The following is a 15,603-nucleotide window of genomic DNA, read 5'->3' on the forward strand; positions in this document are numbered from 1 at the left end:
ATTTTTTTGCCGTGTGGCAAAATGCATTTTGCCATGTGCCATTTTTTTTGCCATGTGACAAAATGGATTTTGTCAGGTGCTATTTTTTTGCCGCGTGGCAAAATGGATTTTGGTATGTGGCATTTTTTTTGCCATTTGGCAAAATGGATTTTGCCATGTGCCATTTTTTTGCCCTGTGGCAAAATTGATTTTGTCATGTGGCATTTTTTTTGCCATGCGGCATTTTTTTTTTTGCCCTATGGCCAACTGGATTTTGCCATGTGGCAAAAATGCCAAATGCCAAAGAAAAAATTGCAAAAAATGTCACATGGCAAAATCCATTTTGCCACATGGCAAATACCACTTTTGGTTCTTGCCATCTCTCAGCAAGTGCCCCAGAAGTGCCCCAAAATGAACATGAAGTGACAAAAACGTGACAAAAACACCCCAAACCAACAGAAGTGACCTGGAATATAACCTAAGTGATCTGAATGAACAGGAAGTGACCCAGTTATACCCCCAAATACACAGGAAGGTACCCGGATATGCCCCAAATCAACAGGAAGTGATGCATAAATGCCCCCCAAAACAAACAGGTGACCTAGAGTTGAACCTAAATAGGAAGTGACCCAGAGATGCCACCAAATAAATAGGAAGTGATCCAGATATGCCTCAAAATCAGCATGAAGTGATTTGGAATTTAACCTCAGTGATCTGAATGACCAGGAAGTGACCCAAGACCACCCCACGGTAAAAAGTAAAGTTAAAGTAACTTAGACAAAGGGACGAGTGTGCTGTTTGTGCTTTATTTGTTGTACGCCAAGGCGGCGGCAAACTCCACCAGGGTGCGCGTGGGCCTTCCCGACATGCCCTTTTTCAAGTAGGGGATTTCGTCCTTGTTGCTCATCACTCCCGCGATGTCCAGGTGAGCCCAGTGAGGGCAGGTGACAAATTCCCTGAGGAACGCCGCCGCCGTGCAAGCACCGCCCGACCTGGAGATCGACACACATTGGACGTCGACCGTATGTCCATCAATGGCAGCCAATGTGTTCATTTAAGTCCATTTCATGTCATTTTCAATTGCTTTTTGGTCACTTCCTGTTGATTTTGGGGCAGTTACAGATCACTTCCTGTTGATTTTGGTGTACTGAACAGGAAGTGACCTAGGGATACCCCCCCAATGAAGCAGAAGGGACTCAAAATCAACAGGAAGTGAGCTGTAATTTCCCCTAAAACAAACAGGAAGTGAGCTGTAAATGCCCACCAAACCAGGACAACTGGCTGTGAGTGGTTTCAGTGCCACTGAGGGCGCTGGAGGTCCAATCATTTTGACTGGGGCACCTTTTACAAATTATGTGGATGCTGGGTGAGATACATACCTGCTGTACTTGCCGATGTTGTTGAGGTCGGCCAGCTGGGAGTCCGTCACCTGACTGGTATAGTGCTGGAAGAGCGGCATCCGCCACACGCGGTCCCCTGTCACCACGCTGGCCTACGAAAGCCAAGGCCACAATTTTTGTCAACTTCATCAGAAAATGCTTTTTCTGGAGAAATAGCATGGAGATGCTTGCTTCACCACTCCTTTGAACTCATTGTCAGCAGGGCCGAGAACGAAAAGTGGTATTTGCCAAGTGGCATTTTTTGCCCTGTGACATTTTTTTTTGCCATGTGTCAAAATGGATTTTGCCATGTGGCATTTTTTGCCATGCCGTGTGTAAAATTGGAGTTTGCCATGTGGCTTCTTTTTTTGCCATGCGGCAAAATGGATTTTGCCACGTGGCATTTTTTTGCCATGTGTCAAAATGGGTTTTGCCATGAGTCATTTTTTTGCCATGTGTCAAAATGGATTTTGCCATGTGGCATTTTTTGCCATGTGACTTTTTTTTTGCCATGTGTCAAAATGGATTTTGCCTTGTGGCATTTTTTGCCATACGGCAAAATGGATTTTGACACCTAGCATTTTTTTGCCATGTGTCAAAATGGATTTTGCCTTGTGGCATTTTTTTTGCGGCAAAATGGATTTTGCCATGTGGCATTTTTTGCCATGTGGCATTTTTTTGCCAAATGGCAAAATGGATTTTGCCATGTGGCATTTTTTTGCCATGTGGCAAAATTGATTTTGCCATGTGACAAAATGGATTTTGGTTTGTGGCATTTTTTTTTTGAGGGGGGGCATGTTGCAAAATTGATTTTGCCATGTGACAAAATGGATTTTGCCATCTGGCATTTTTTTTTGCCATGTGACAAAATGGATTTTGCCATCTGGCATTTTTTTTGCCATGTGGCAAAATGGATTTTGGCATTTTTTTTGCCATGTGGCATAAAACATGGCAATTTCTCCACAAATGGTGTTTTCCACTTACCTTTATAATGACTTAAAAATACATTATTTACAAACTATCTACTTTTACTCTGAAAAACCCAAATATGAAAATGACAAATTAAGTGTAGTGTTTGGACCTTATGTAGTTGCTCCCACAGCCAATCAGAGTTGGTGAAGACTCCGGTCGCCGCGGAACCCAGCGCCACGTCCATAGCGCCTTGGCAAAGGACAGCAACACCGTCAAACTATGCTCGCTCGCTAGACGTTGCCAGAGTCGCACCTGTTAGCGTAGCCACGTTGACGACAGCCCTAGGGTCGAAGGTGTGTGCGTAACACAGCGCGTCGGCGAGGATCAGCCTTCCCTCCGCGTCCGTGTTGTCCACCTAGCGTATAGGTCAACCCGTAGAAGAAAAATATTTGACCTGTTGGCTGTCATTGACGTCGAAACCGTTCAGAGCAATCTATCAACTAGAAAATGTCCGCCCACCTGAATGGTTTTCCCGTTCTTGGCCGTGACGACGTCCCCGGGCTTGGTGGCCTTGCCGCTGGGCATGTTTTCGCAAAGTGGAGCCAAGCCTGCCCAAGGAAGGAAAAAAATTGAGTATTTTGAGGAGGTTTATGATAGAAGAAGAGCAGGCGGTACCGATGACGTTGAGAGGTAGCTCCAGGGCCGCTGCCGTCACTACGGCGGCGCACACGGTGGCGGCGCCGCCCATGTCAGCTCGCATCATGTCCATGGAAGCCGACGGCTTCAGAGAAATGCCGCCACTGGAACAAAATTAGAGCACTACAGTGCCACTAGAAACTGCAATTTCTGGAGAAATTACTCTGGGGCTTTTGTTGTGTGGAGATACAGACCTTAGCCCTGCCCAGGTTGGTTTGGGGACATTTCCGGGACAATATCAGGCCACTCACTACCTGTTAATTTGGGGACATTTGGGGGGGCGTGTCCTGGTCATATCAGGTCATTTGGGGACATTTGGGGGACGCGTCCTGATCATATCTGGATATTTGGGAACATTGAGGGGCGTGTCCTGGTCATATTAGGTCATTTGGGGAGATTTGTGGGGTGTGTCCTGGTCATATCAGGTCATTTGTGGACATTTGGGGGGCGTGTCCTGGTCATATCAGGTCATTTGTGAACATTTGCGGGGCGTGTCCTGATTATATCAGGTCATTTGGGGACATTTGGGGGCCTGTGCTGGTCGTATGAGGTCATTTGTGGACATTTGGGGGGCGTGTCCTAGTCATATCAGGTCATTTGGGAACATTTGGGGTGCGTGTCCTGGTCATATTAGGTCACTGGGGGGGCGTGTCCTAGTCATATCAGGTCATTTGGGGATGTTTGGGGGGCGTGTCCTGGTCATATCGGGTCATTTAGGGACATTTTGGGTACGTGTTCTAGTCACATCAGGACATTTGGGGGGCTTGTCCTGGTCATATTAGGTCATTTGGGGACATTTGAGGGGTGTGTCCCGGTCATATCAGGTCATTTGAGGGGGGGGTGTCCCGGTCATATCAGGTCATTTGAGGGGGGGTGCCCTGGTCATATGCGGACATTTGTGGGGTGGGGGGCGTGTCCTGGTCATATCAGGTCATTTGTGGACATTTGGGGGGGGGGGGGGGGGGGGGGCGTGACCTGGTCATTTCAGGTCATTTGGGGGGGGGGGGGTCCTAATCATATCAGGTCATTTGGGGTGCGTGTCCTGGTCATATCACGTCATTTGGGGATAATTGGGGGGCTTACCCTGGTCATATCAGGTCAATTGGGGGGCGTGTCCTAGTCATATCAGGTCATTTGGGAACATTTGGGGGACACGTCCTATTGATATTTGGTCAGTACCTGTTGATTTGGGGACATGTTTTTTTTGCCATTGAAAATGAATGGGAAATTTGGACGTCCATGGCCGTCAATGGCATTGACTTACATTTGCGTCAATGGAATCTAAGTATATTGGCATCCATAGAATCAACAATCATGGCTGTCAATTGCCACGTTTACATGGAGCCAAATATTCCAATTACAATCGGAATATTTGTTCAAACCGAATAAATGTGTTCCATATAAACACCTGATTCGGAATGAACAGGCCCAAACCGAATGGAATTTCATTCCGATTCACAGGGGTGGAATATTACTTTTCCCAAACCGATTAGAAGTAAAATTATATCATGTAAACAGGGAAGAGAATGGTGTCTGGTTGCGTTCTTTCTGCACATGCTCCGTACTGACGTGGTGACGTCACTTGGTGACGTAAGTAACGTCACTTGCAACATGGCTTCTAAGCACAGCGCACCTAATTGGAGTCCGGCGGAAAGTTTGTATTTAATTCAAACTTTAAAAGAATTGAATATAATTGCTTGCTTAGACGGGCGTAAAACGAGGAACAGTGAACTATTTAAAAAAGTTCACGAGAGGTTACATGAAGCCAGAATAGACCGGAGCGTTGACCAGATTAGAAATGGTGGAAAACGCTGACAACCGGCTACTACAAGGCAAAAGAGCAAAACAGCAGCACTCTGACGATCGATCTCCATGTTTTGCAACGTGACGCTTTGTTTTGATTAATCTGCGCATGTCAGACGGCAGTTGTCAAACGTCCTTTCGGAATAAAGGCAGTCACATGTAAACGCGGGATCGGAATAGATGAAGTGACATGTAAACAGCTGATCTGAAATTTCCATTCAGAATGATTTGAATCGGTATGAATAAAAGTCAGCATGTAAACGTGGCTAATGGAATCCAAGTCCATTGGCATCAATAGAATTGAGATGAATGGCCGTCAATGGCATCTGTCTAAATTGGCCTCAATGCAATGTTAATGCTACTGGAAACGAATGGGAAATTTGGACGTCCATGGCTGTCAATGGCATCGACTTACATGTGGGTCAATGGAATCGGGGACATTTGTCATAAACTCACATTTCAATTCACGCTTCTCCGTGAAATTATCTATGGCCTACCTGTCAAAGGTGATGCCCTTGCCGACGAGAAGCAACGGGGCTTGGGCGCTGTCAGGCAAGCCCTTGTAGTGCAGCTCCAGGAAGACAGGGGGCTCCTCGGAGCCTTTGGACACGCTGAGAAAGGCGCCCATCCCTTGCTCCTCGATCCATGCCTGAGATCTGAGAGGAGGAAAAATATAGGCAGCTCTGTTTATATATATTCTCGCCTCAGTCATGCCAACTAGTGGTGTGACAAAGTATCGAAATGATGACGTAATGTGATACTTTTCATCTCAAAAGGTGGATCCCAAAAGTGACCCATAAACAGGAAGTGACCCGGCAATGCCCCAAAAATCAATAGGAAGTTGCCTGAAAACGCCCAAAAATCAACAGGAAGTGACCCAAAAAAGCACTAGTGCCCCCTGAATGCCCCAAAATGAATAGGAAGTGACCCAAAATCAGGAAGTGACCACGGCAATGACCAAAAATCAATAGGAAGTGGCCCAGAATCAGTAGGTGACCTTGAAATGGCCAGAAATGGTTCCTTTGCTGGGCTGCGGGAGGAGGGATGGGCTGCGCTGGCCCCCAACCCCCCGCCCATCCTCCCTCCCTGGGCTGGTGGCGTGGGGGGCGTGGTCTTGGGTTGGCGGCCGCAGGGCATCTCCGCTCCATTGCGTGGCTGTCGTGTGTTTGGTGGGGCTCGCGCTCGGGTGGGGGATCCCAGTGCCGGGTTTGGCGCTGGGGCGGCGTAGGGTCGGTTGCCAACGGGCTTACACTCACAAGGGATTCCCACGATTACTGGTTTCTACAGTCCCTGACAAAAGTCTTGTCGCTTATCCATTTTGTAGAAACAATTGCTAATGACCTGACTTTTAATTATTCAATTGGTTTCAGAAATGGCTCATATGAAAGCTAAGACAATCAAAAATAAAGTGACTCAAAATCAACAGGAAGTGACCCGAAAATCAACAGGAAGTGACCCAAAAAGAGGTAGTGACCCGTGAATAGCCCAAAATTAACTGTGAGCCAAAATATAGGTATAACCTACCTCTTTTTAACGACGACCCGGTCACCATATTGGGACAGCCTCTCTTCAATGGTCTGGGCAAAAGCGCTTGGAGTGATGTGATTGGCTGGGGCTTCCATGAGGAGGCGGGCCAGGTTTTGCCCTTCGGCATATTGCACTCCTCTCTCCCACGCCGTCGCGTCGCCGCTAAAAAACGCATCGACATTTAGTACTCCGAAAAAGAATCTTAGATGTAAACGTTTTTTGTGGTAACCTGTCATGAGGGCGCACGGTGACTTTGGTCTTTTTCTTGGATTTGAGGCGGTCGTAGTGAAAGAGCCCCAGTAAGGCGCCCTCGGCCGCCGACTGAGGGTCGCCGCAGCCGTCCACCTCCACGTGGGTGACCTCCAGCTCCTGAAGGACCCGGCAGCCAGCCGATACGGCCTGCCGGACGTTCTCCTTGGCCCGGTCCCAGTTCTCCGCCTGGCACACGCCCGCCCCCGCCTGGTCCAGACCCACCACCGCAACGCACGGGAAGTCCTGGAAACGCCAATGAGTCACGACTCACATTTTTTGGTGACATGGTAAAAAAGCCCAATTTATTTCTAATGGCATCAATATGCATATCATCTTACTTGTCCTTGTCCTGCAAAAACGTACAAATTTTTCCTTCAGCACCTTCAACGTTTCCGTTCACTCAAACCTCCATTGGTTGTCATTTTTGACCCAAAAAAATACACTTGGGAATGCAGCAAAACCCAGGAAAGTGACCAACGGGGAGTGATACATATGTGCCCAAAACTGACAGGAAGTGACCAGGAAAAATCAACAAGTCACTAGTAAACAGTAAGTGACCTGAAGTCAACAGGAAATGATTAAAAATGTGACCCTGGAATGTCTCAAAATGTACAGGAAGTGATCCAAAATCAACAGGAAGTGACCAAGAAATGCCCCAAATTCAATAGGAAATAATCCAAATGAAAAGGAAGTGACCCAGGAATTAATGCTTTAAAATATTTTTTTATTATGGGACATTTACGGGTCACTTCCTGTGGATTTTGGCGCATTTACGGATCACTTCCAGTTAATTTTAGGACATTGACGGCTCACTTCCTGTTGATTTTGGGACACTGTCTGGTCCCTTCCTGTTAATTTTAGGACATTGAGGGGTCACTTCCGGCTGATTTTGGGACATTGACAGGTCACTTCCTGTTGATTTTGGGACATTGACAGGTCACTTCCTGTTGATTTTGGGTCATTGACGGGTCACTTCTTGTTGATTTTAGGACATTGACGGGTCACCTATTTATTTTGGGCATGTACGGCTCACTTCCTGTTGATTTTGGTGCTTTCACTGGTCACATCCTGTCGATTTTGGTGCATTGACGGGTCACTTCCTGTCGGTTTTGGTACATTTGCGGGTCACTTCCTGTCGATTTTGGGACATTTGCGGTTCACTTCCTGTCGATTTTGGGACATTTGTGGGTAACTTCGTCTTGATTTTGGGACATTTACGTGTCACTTCCTGTTTATTTTGGTGCATTTACGGGTCACATCCTGATAATTTTAAGACATTGACGGGTCACTTCCTGTTGATTTTGGGACATTGTCGGGTCACTTCCTGTTGATTTTGGTGCATTTACAGGTCACTTCCTGTTAACTTTGGGACATTGAGGTGTCACTTCCTGTTGATTTTGGAACATTGACAGGTCACTTCCTGTTGATTTTAGGACAGTGACGGGTCACCTATTTATTTTGGGCATGTTCGGGCCACTTCCTGTTGATTTTGGTGCTTTCACTGGTCACTTCCTGTCGATTTATGTGCACTGACGGGTCACTTCCTGTCCATTTTGGGACATTTGCGGGTCACTCCCTGTCGATTTTGGGACATTTGTGTGTCACTTCCTGTTGATTTTGGGACATTTGCGTGTCACTTCCTGTTGATTTTGGGACATTTACGGGTCACTTCCTGTTGATTTTGGAGCATTTGCGGGTCACTTCCTGTTAATTTCTGGACATTGACGGGTCACCTACTGTTGATTTTGGGACATTGACGGGTCACTTCCTGTTGATTTTGGTGCATTTACGGGTCACTTCCTGTTGATTTTGGTGCATTTACGGGTCACTTCCTGTTGATTTTAGTGCATTTATGGGTCACTTCCTGTTGATTTTGGTGCATTTACGGGTCACTTCCTGTTGATTTTAGTGCATTTATGGGTCACTTCCTGTTGATTTTGGTGCATTTACGGGTCACTTCACTTGACTCAACATCAACAGGAAGTGACCTGTATTTGCCCCCAAAACACTGGCTGCGAATGGTTTCTGTGCCATTGACAGCATGAGACGTCCAATCAATTTCAAATGGGAGGGGCTAATCGTCTAGCGCTGTTAATGACAACCTAGGAGTTCATTTTGGGACATTTCAGGTCGATTTTCAGTCACTTCCTGTTAATTTTGGGGCATTCACAGTCACATCCTGTTGATGCTGGTGCATTCACGGGTCACTTCCTGTTGCTTTTGGGGCATTTACGGGTCACTTCCTGTGATTTCCCATCGATAGCAGGTAATTACTTGGGAAGGAAGTGACCCTAAAACCCGGCAAAGTGAACAGGTAGTGAGAAACAATCAACAGGATGTGAGCCATTTTCTCCAGATATTGCATTTTCTAATTCCTAACCTCGTGGACGCCATAGAACACTCTGCTTTTTCCCTTCTTCAGAGATGGTCCAGAGCTGCACAGAAACATCGTGGCATAAATAATCATCTAACGATATTTTAAAACTTAATTTAGAGTGTAAAACGAACATTTTCAGGAGTTCGGAGAGCTTCCCGGAGACTTTGCGGTCAAAAGCCTCCGCTGCCTCCGTCAAACATGGGCTGCTCTCTTCTCCCTTCTTCTCGAACACTCCGAGCACCAAACCCTGCAGACCAACATCAAATGAGTGTCGTTCATTCAAAGCGCGAGATTTCGGAAAGACGAGGAGTTTTTTCAACTGACTTTTCTTTCCATTTGGAGAGTTGGCGTGGAACAAAATGTCCGACAGCAGTTCGGCCGCGAAAGTGGCAGCGCGACAGCTCTCCTCAAAAGGAACATATTCGATATCTCGAGCTAATCTGAGGGCAAAGTACAAAGTTCTAGCAGTATACTGCGTTAAATGTCGCGCACATGATGAGCTTCAGATACCTGCGGACGGCGCTGTTTGGTGACGTCATGTACGAGCCAACGCTCAGAAGTGTTTACATGTTAAAGTGAAAAGCAAAAGAAACCCAACGTAATTATATAAAAAAATAAAGTAAGGCGCACTTTATGGTCGAAGGTATGAAAATAAGTTGCAAGCAGTATACTGCGTTAAAGGTCACGAACATGAGTTTGAAACGAAGCGGGAGGACTGTGGACGGCGCTGTTTGTTGACGTCATCTACTAGCGACTCTGTCAACTAACAATAGTGTTTGTTTTTAAACATAAAAGCAACAGAAAGCCCACGTAATAATAAATAATTAAATCAAGGTGCACTTCATAGTCGAAAATATTAAAGTAAGACCCGAAATTGCAAGCAGAACACTGCGTTAAAGGTCACAAACATGAGTTTTAAACGATACCGGGAGCAATGAACGGCACTTGTTTGGTGACGCCATCTCCAAGCGACTGCATGTTTGTTTTTGTTTTAAAATTGGACGGCAAAGGAAATCTTACAGTTATATTACTCTGGGCTTAACATTTTGGATTTTAATGTGTAGTACAATTAATAAACTGATCTGAAATAAGTTGGACAATGGGTTAGGGTTATTGAACTATTTTATCATTGAAGACTACAGAGCTCTAGATATTTAGTTTTGGTTTCCTTTTTAATTCTTTTTTTTATATTAAATAGATTAAAAAAAATGCATCAATACAATTAAAAAACAATATGTAAGATTTATCCATGTTTGATTGTTTAGTTTAAAACAAATCCAACAAAAAATGGAATATTAACCAAGTGTAAAAAAAAAAAAAAAAAGGTCAACATTGCCTCTAAACTATTATAGTTGTCAATAAATTTGATAACTGATTAGTTGTCAATGAGTAATTAGGGCTGGGCTCACTACTCAAGTTGTATATTCTTGATCCCATATGAAAATTGACTCATACCTTCAGTTACTAGCTTGTGACTACATGACTATACAGTATTACACCGCCTCCCGGTGGCCAATTCTTTATATTCTATTTAAGTACGATATTAAAGCAACACTAGGTAACTTTTGAGTTTTAGTCAATTTTAGCGACGCAGGTGGACAAAAGTGGTGGTGTTTTGCCTCAAGACTGCATTTCCCATGATGACTGGCGCACAATGTCATGAAATCCTGATTTCCCGGTCACTTGCGGATGGATTAAATGACATTTCTGTTTCCAGCGGCTGTGTAAAGGATGAATAGTAATGAGGTAATTAATCCAGTTGTGGCTAAACAATAGCATATGATGATGTTGCAATAAGAAACGTTTGATTTTGTAACGTATTTCCGCACTCCAAACAGTAAGCACATTTGTTTTTTTTTTTTTTGTGTGGCAGGGTTCCTGCCACCCTCTTCAAAGTTAATTATTGCCGTTGAAAGAGATACAGACCCCCTCAGATATATGAACATACTTCATAAAAGGTTGAAAAGTGACCTAATGTTGCTTTAAAATGTGTTTTCCTATAAAAGGTACAAAACGATTAAAATAGTTTTGGATTCAAAACACATGCAAGTAAATAGTAAAAAGAGTGTTGTTTGTCGTGTAAAAGACCCATATTTGACTCCTTTTAGAAGTGAATAAGTCAAAAAGGTTATGTTTGTTAAAGAACCTTTACTTTGGTTATGTGCTTCAACAAACGCTCATGTAAACAAAACAGAAGAAACAAGTTTTCCGTGACGTGCCTGAACGTCACAAGAATTTATAAATTACATGTGTACGGGTTCTCTTTTATAAGAATTTACATGAGCCTTGGAAATAAAAATCTAAAAAAAATAAAAAAAAGTCAACTGTCTCTAACGTTCAAACACCATTCCAGATGTCAAAAAAAAAAAAAAAAGCATCCGAAGTCATGATTGCCAAAAGTCCAAAACAACTTCAAAGTCACTCCTTGTATTCAGTGTACTTTTTTGCCGAGCCGTGAACTTTGCTGGCGGGGTACTTGAGTCTGTTCAGGGCCATTTTGCGGAGCACGGCTTGGGGCAGATCCACGCGGCACTTCTCGGCTAGCTCCACCAGGTAGATGAAGACATCGCTCAGCTCGTGGGCGAGTTGCTCCCGCTCCGAGTCGCTCCAGTCGGGCAGGCCCTCGGCCACCTCGCCCTTCCACTGGAAAAGCTCCGACACTTCGCCTACCTCGCCCACCATTGCCAGGAGCAGATTGCGAGGTTGGTGGAACTTGTTCCAGTCACGCTCGTCGGTGAATTCTGCTTGCAAGCGACGGATGTCCTCCACGCTCGGCTCCGGGCTAAATGTGAAGCGCTCCTTCGCCGAGGTATCGGCATGTGAAGCGGTTCCGTTCACGGGACCATCTTCAAATTTATTTCCGTTTGTTGCCAGCATGTTGAAGTTAGTTGCCTTGAAACTCGGAGCTCACGTAATGACCGGTCCCGCCAAGCGCCAACCCGGAAATGCGTCGTTTTTACGAACACTTTGGGACTTGTAGTTTAAATACTAGCATCTCACGTGTGTAACACGCCTTTAAAAACTACACTATCCGAGGGAGACCACGCTTGAACGTGTATTGCTGCCTTCACATGCTCTGGGAAAGATGGTATTTCTGCTGCATTCGTTGAAAGTGGGAAATCAGCATTATCCCACTCGGATGGTACCAGTTGCGACCTCAAAGCGTTCCAAGCGAGTGTAAACAGAAAAGATAGCTGATGCGACAAGTTTTTTTTTTTTTTTAATTTTGCCATCAAAAGAAATTTTGACCTCCAGCAAACATGCCTTCTCGTAAGAGATCAAATAGTAAAGGAAAAATGATGGCTGAGGGATAGCACACACTTTAAACTGCCTTCTTTAGTTACATTTATGCTGAAAGTCGATATAAAACAACATATATAAACTAAAAATAGAGTCCTAAAGGGACCTAGACAGAAATAAAATACATTTAAACCATCTGGTACACACCAGATAGTATGTGGTGCGCACAGGAAACAATCTGGTTCGCATCTGAAACAACCTGGTGCGCACCAGTCTGGTCTGTCAGATTGTTTCTAGTGCACACCACATCCTATCTGGCGTGGTGTGCACTAGAAACAATCTGGTGCGCACCAAATTGTTTCTCGTGCGCACCACATACTATCTGGTTATTGCACGTGTGCACCAGATAGTTTCTAGTGCGTATCATGCACTATCTGGTGAGCATTAGGTAGTTTCTAGTGCGCATCATATACTATCTGGTGCACACCAGATAATATTTAGTGCGCATGACAGACTATGTGGTGCACACCAGATTATTGCATGTGTGCACCACTATCTGGTGAGCATTAGGTAGTTTCTAGTGCGCATCACATACTATCTGGTTCACACCAGATAATATTTAGTGCGCATGACAGACTATCTGGTGCACACCAGATTATTGCATGTGTGCACCAGGTAGTTTCTAGTGCGCTTCATACACTATCTGGTGCGCACCAGATAGTTTGTAGTGCACATGACATACTATCTGGTGCGCAACAGGTTGTTTCTAGTGTGCACCATATATTATCTGGTGAGCACCAGATAGTTTCTAGTGTGCATCACATACTATCTGGTGCGCACCAGATTGCTTCTCGTACGCACCAGATTGTTTCTAGTGCGCACCACATACTATCTGGTGCATACCAGATAGTTTCTATTGCGCATGACATACTATCTGGTGCGCATCAGATTGTTTCTAGTGTGCACCACATACTATCTGTTGCGTACAAAATTGTTTCTTATGCATACCAGATAGTTTCTTGTGCGCACCACATACTATCTGGTATGCACCAGATTGTTTCTCGTGCGCACCACATACTATCTGGTTATTGCACGTGTGCACCAGATAGTTTCTAGTGCGTATCATGCACTATCTGGTGAGCATTAGGTAGTTTCTAGTGTGCATCATATACTATCTGGTGCACACCAGATAATATTTAGTGCGCATGACAGACTATGTGGTGCACACCAGATTATTGCATGTGTGCACCACTATCTGGTGAGCATTAGGTAGTTTCTAGTGCGCATCACATACTATCTGGTGCACACCAGATAATATTTAGTGCGCATGACAGACTATCTGGTGCACACCAGATTATTGCATGTGTGCACCAGGTAGTTTCTAGTGCGCTTCATACACTATCTGGTGCGCACCAGATAGTTTCTTGTGCGCACCACATACTATCTGGTGCGCACGAGATGGTTTAAATATATTTTAATTTTGTCTAGGTCCCTTTAGGGCTTTATATCTTAAAGAATGTATTTTTTTAATCTATCTGGTGTGCACCAGATAGTTTCTACTAGTGCGCATCATATACTATATGGTGTGCACCAGATAGTTCCACGTGCGGACCAGGTAGTTTTTAGTGTGCACCACATACTATCTGTTGCATACCAAATTCTTTCTCATGCGTACCAGATAGTTTCTTGTGCGCACCACATACTATCTGGTATGCACCAGATTGTTTCAGATGCGCACCAGATTGTTTCCTGTGCGTACCACATACTATCTGGTGCGCAAAAGATGGTTTAAATATATTTTAATCTTGTCTAGGTCCCTTTAGGGCTTTATATCTTAAAGAATGTATTTTTTTTATCTATCTGGTGTGCACCAGATAGTTTCTACTAGTGCGCATCATATACTATATGGTGTACACCAGATAGTTCCACGTGCGGACCAGGTAGTTTTTAGTGTGCACCACATACTATCTGTTGTGTACCAAATTGTTTCTTATGCGTACCAGATAGTTTCTTGTGCGCACCACATATTATCTGGTGCGCACCAGATAGTTACACATGCGGACCAGGTAGTTTCTAGTGTGCACCACATACTATCTGTTGCATACCAAATTCTTTCTCATGCGTACCAGATAGTTTCTTGTGCCCACCACATACTATCTGGTGCACACCAGATTGTTTCTAGTGTGCACCACAAACTATCTGGTGTGTACTAGATAGTTTCTTGTACGCACCACATACTGTGCAGATTGTTAGTGCGTTTGTGCACCACGCACGAGTAATCCCCACATATCAAAACACTGCCAATCTTTTGCTATCATTGAGAAAAATAACAATTTTGTTGTATAACTTTTTACTTTTTGCCATGACATTGCAACTTTATGCTTGTTGAATTACACATAACGTTTCCGCTTATTTGTTTTTCTTTCTTAATGCAACTTGACGCTAAGTGAACAGCGCCAAAAGTTAACACGGGCATGTACTATTTATTCTTCCCTGGGATTTGTAGTTTAAACCTACTAATGTAAAAACAACAACAACGCCTTTAGAACTACATTTCCCATAGGTAGCCGCGCTTTATAAACCAACATGGCAGCCTCCGCTGCTGCTGTACCGTTTCGGTTCAAAATGATTAAAAGAACGTTATTATTGTGTCCTAATACGTCTTTTACTATACGGAGATTAAATTTGGAATCTTCGCGAAATGATAGTCAGCTCCTGCATAACAATAGAAGGTTGGTGAAAACGATAAAAATGTGGTATAATGGTGTGTCGCGGCTAACCTAGCTTATCTACAGGCTGGCACTGTTGTCATGGTCATTCATGTTTTGTTTTGTTTTTTACTCCTAATATTTTATTCATTTATCTCTTCATATTCTCCTGTATAAGTACTGATTAGCATATATGAATATATTAGCTTTGTATAAATAATTATCGTGATAGTACAAGTTTGCCTCGTTAGCTTTGCAAATTTTTAAGTTTATTATGTTTGATGCATTTTACAAACTAGATTTAACTAGAACTTTCTTTGGATGAATTTTGCAACTTTGTCGCTGTAGTCATTAAGGGTGGGAACCTCTTTGTAGCTCACGATACGATAAGCAATGCAAGGGTCAAAAAATAATTCCAGGATATTGTACAATACAACTAATAAACAGAAAAACAAGCTCTTTTCATCCTTCTGCTGTTAATTGGAATACGTTTATCACTAGTGGACGTCCAATCCATTTGAACTTTAAGGGTGGCAGCACCTTTATTTTCCAGTGTTCCCACGCACCTGGAAGGCGTCGTCGGCCTGGAGATCCACGCCCAGATTCACTCTCGAACTAAAATGTTCTCCGGCTCGCAAGTCCAATTTCTATCTCCGCCGAACTCTCTCGTGTCCTTCTTCGACGCTTCCTTACCTGGCACGTTACCTGTAAGTTTTAATCATAAACTCAT

General features: G+C 44.1%; 3 protein-coding genes across 5 annotated transcripts in view; 1 reads left to right on the plus strand and 2 right to left on the minus strand.

Moving 5' to 3' along the window:
* Positions 1-771: 771 nt before the first annotated feature.
* Positions 772-9,629, minus strand: lap3 (leucine aminopeptidase 3). The gene is made up of 13 exons (XM_057843219.1): positions 9,436-9,629; positions 9,250-9,365; positions 9,057-9,172; positions 8,929-8,983; positions 6,526-6,791; positions 6,294-6,458; positions 5,267-5,425; positions 2,946-3,070; positions 2,790-2,878; positions 2,583-2,685; positions 2,440-2,519; positions 1,359-1,471; positions 772-971 (listed from the first exon to the last, which is right to left on the minus strand). The coding sequence occupies exons 2-13, from the start codon at positions 9,343-9,345 to the stop codon at positions 785-787; spliced, it is 1,554 nt and encodes a 517-aa protein (XP_057699202.1). The 5' UTR covers positions 9,346-9,365; positions 9,436-9,629; the 3' UTR covers positions 772-784.
* A 1,429-nt stretch (positions 9,630-11,058) lies between these two features.
* Positions 11,059-11,877, minus strand: dctpp1 (dCTP pyrophosphatase 1). The gene has a single exon (XM_057843221.1). It carries the CDS (start codon positions 11,800-11,802, stop codon positions 11,344-11,346), a length of 459 nt encoding a protein of 152 aa, XP_057699204.1. The 5' UTR covers positions 11,803-11,877; the 3' UTR covers positions 11,059-11,343.
* Positions 11,878-14,738: 2,861 nt separating this feature from the next.
* Positions 14,739-15,603, plus strand: part of gatb (glutamyl-tRNA(Gln) amidotransferase, subunit B) — a 47,889-nt gene continuing 47,024 nt past the window's right edge. For 2 of the 3 annotated variants that reach the window (XM_057843216.1, XM_057843217.1), the window contains exons 1-2: positions 14,739-14,897; positions 15,427-15,580. In XM_057843216.1, the coding sequence (XP_057699199.1) occupies positions 14,752-14,897; positions 15,427-15,580 (300 nt within the window). In that variant the 5' untranslated portion in view covers positions 14,739-14,751. The remainder of the gene's footprint in view (positions 14,898-15,426; positions 15,581-15,603) is intronic. The other variant, XM_057843218.1, reaches the window with a different exon arrangement.

Source organism: Corythoichthys intestinalis, chromosome 8 (assembly GCF_030265065.1).
Source record: "Corythoichthys intestinalis isolate RoL2023-P3 chromosome 8, ASM3026506v1, whole genome shotgun sequence".
NCBI classification, from domain to species: domain Eukaryota; kingdom Metazoa; phylum Chordata; class Actinopteri; order Syngnathiformes; family Syngnathidae; genus Corythoichthys; species Corythoichthys intestinalis.

What these genes read in the sequence shown, in the direction of transcription:
- lap3 (XM_057843219.1), bottom strand. Translation starts at nt 9,345, where the DNA reads ATGTTCCTTTTGAGGAGAGCTGTCGCGCTGCCACTTTCGCGGCCGAAC. An exon ending in CTCTCCGAACTCCTGAAAAT is followed by an intron (nt 8,984 to 9,056) that starts GTTCGTTTTACA and finishes GTTTCTGTGCAG; the next exon opens with CTCTGGACCATCTCTGAAGA. An exon ending in AACATCGGCAAGTACAGCAG is followed by an intron (nt 972 to 1,358) that starts GTATGTATCTCA and finishes GTCGATCTCCAG; the next exon opens with GTCGGGCGGTGCTTGCACGG.
- dctpp1 (XM_057843221.1), bottom strand. Translation starts at nt 11,802, where the DNA reads ATGCTGGCAACAAACGGAAATAAATTTGAAGATGGTCCCGTGAACGGA.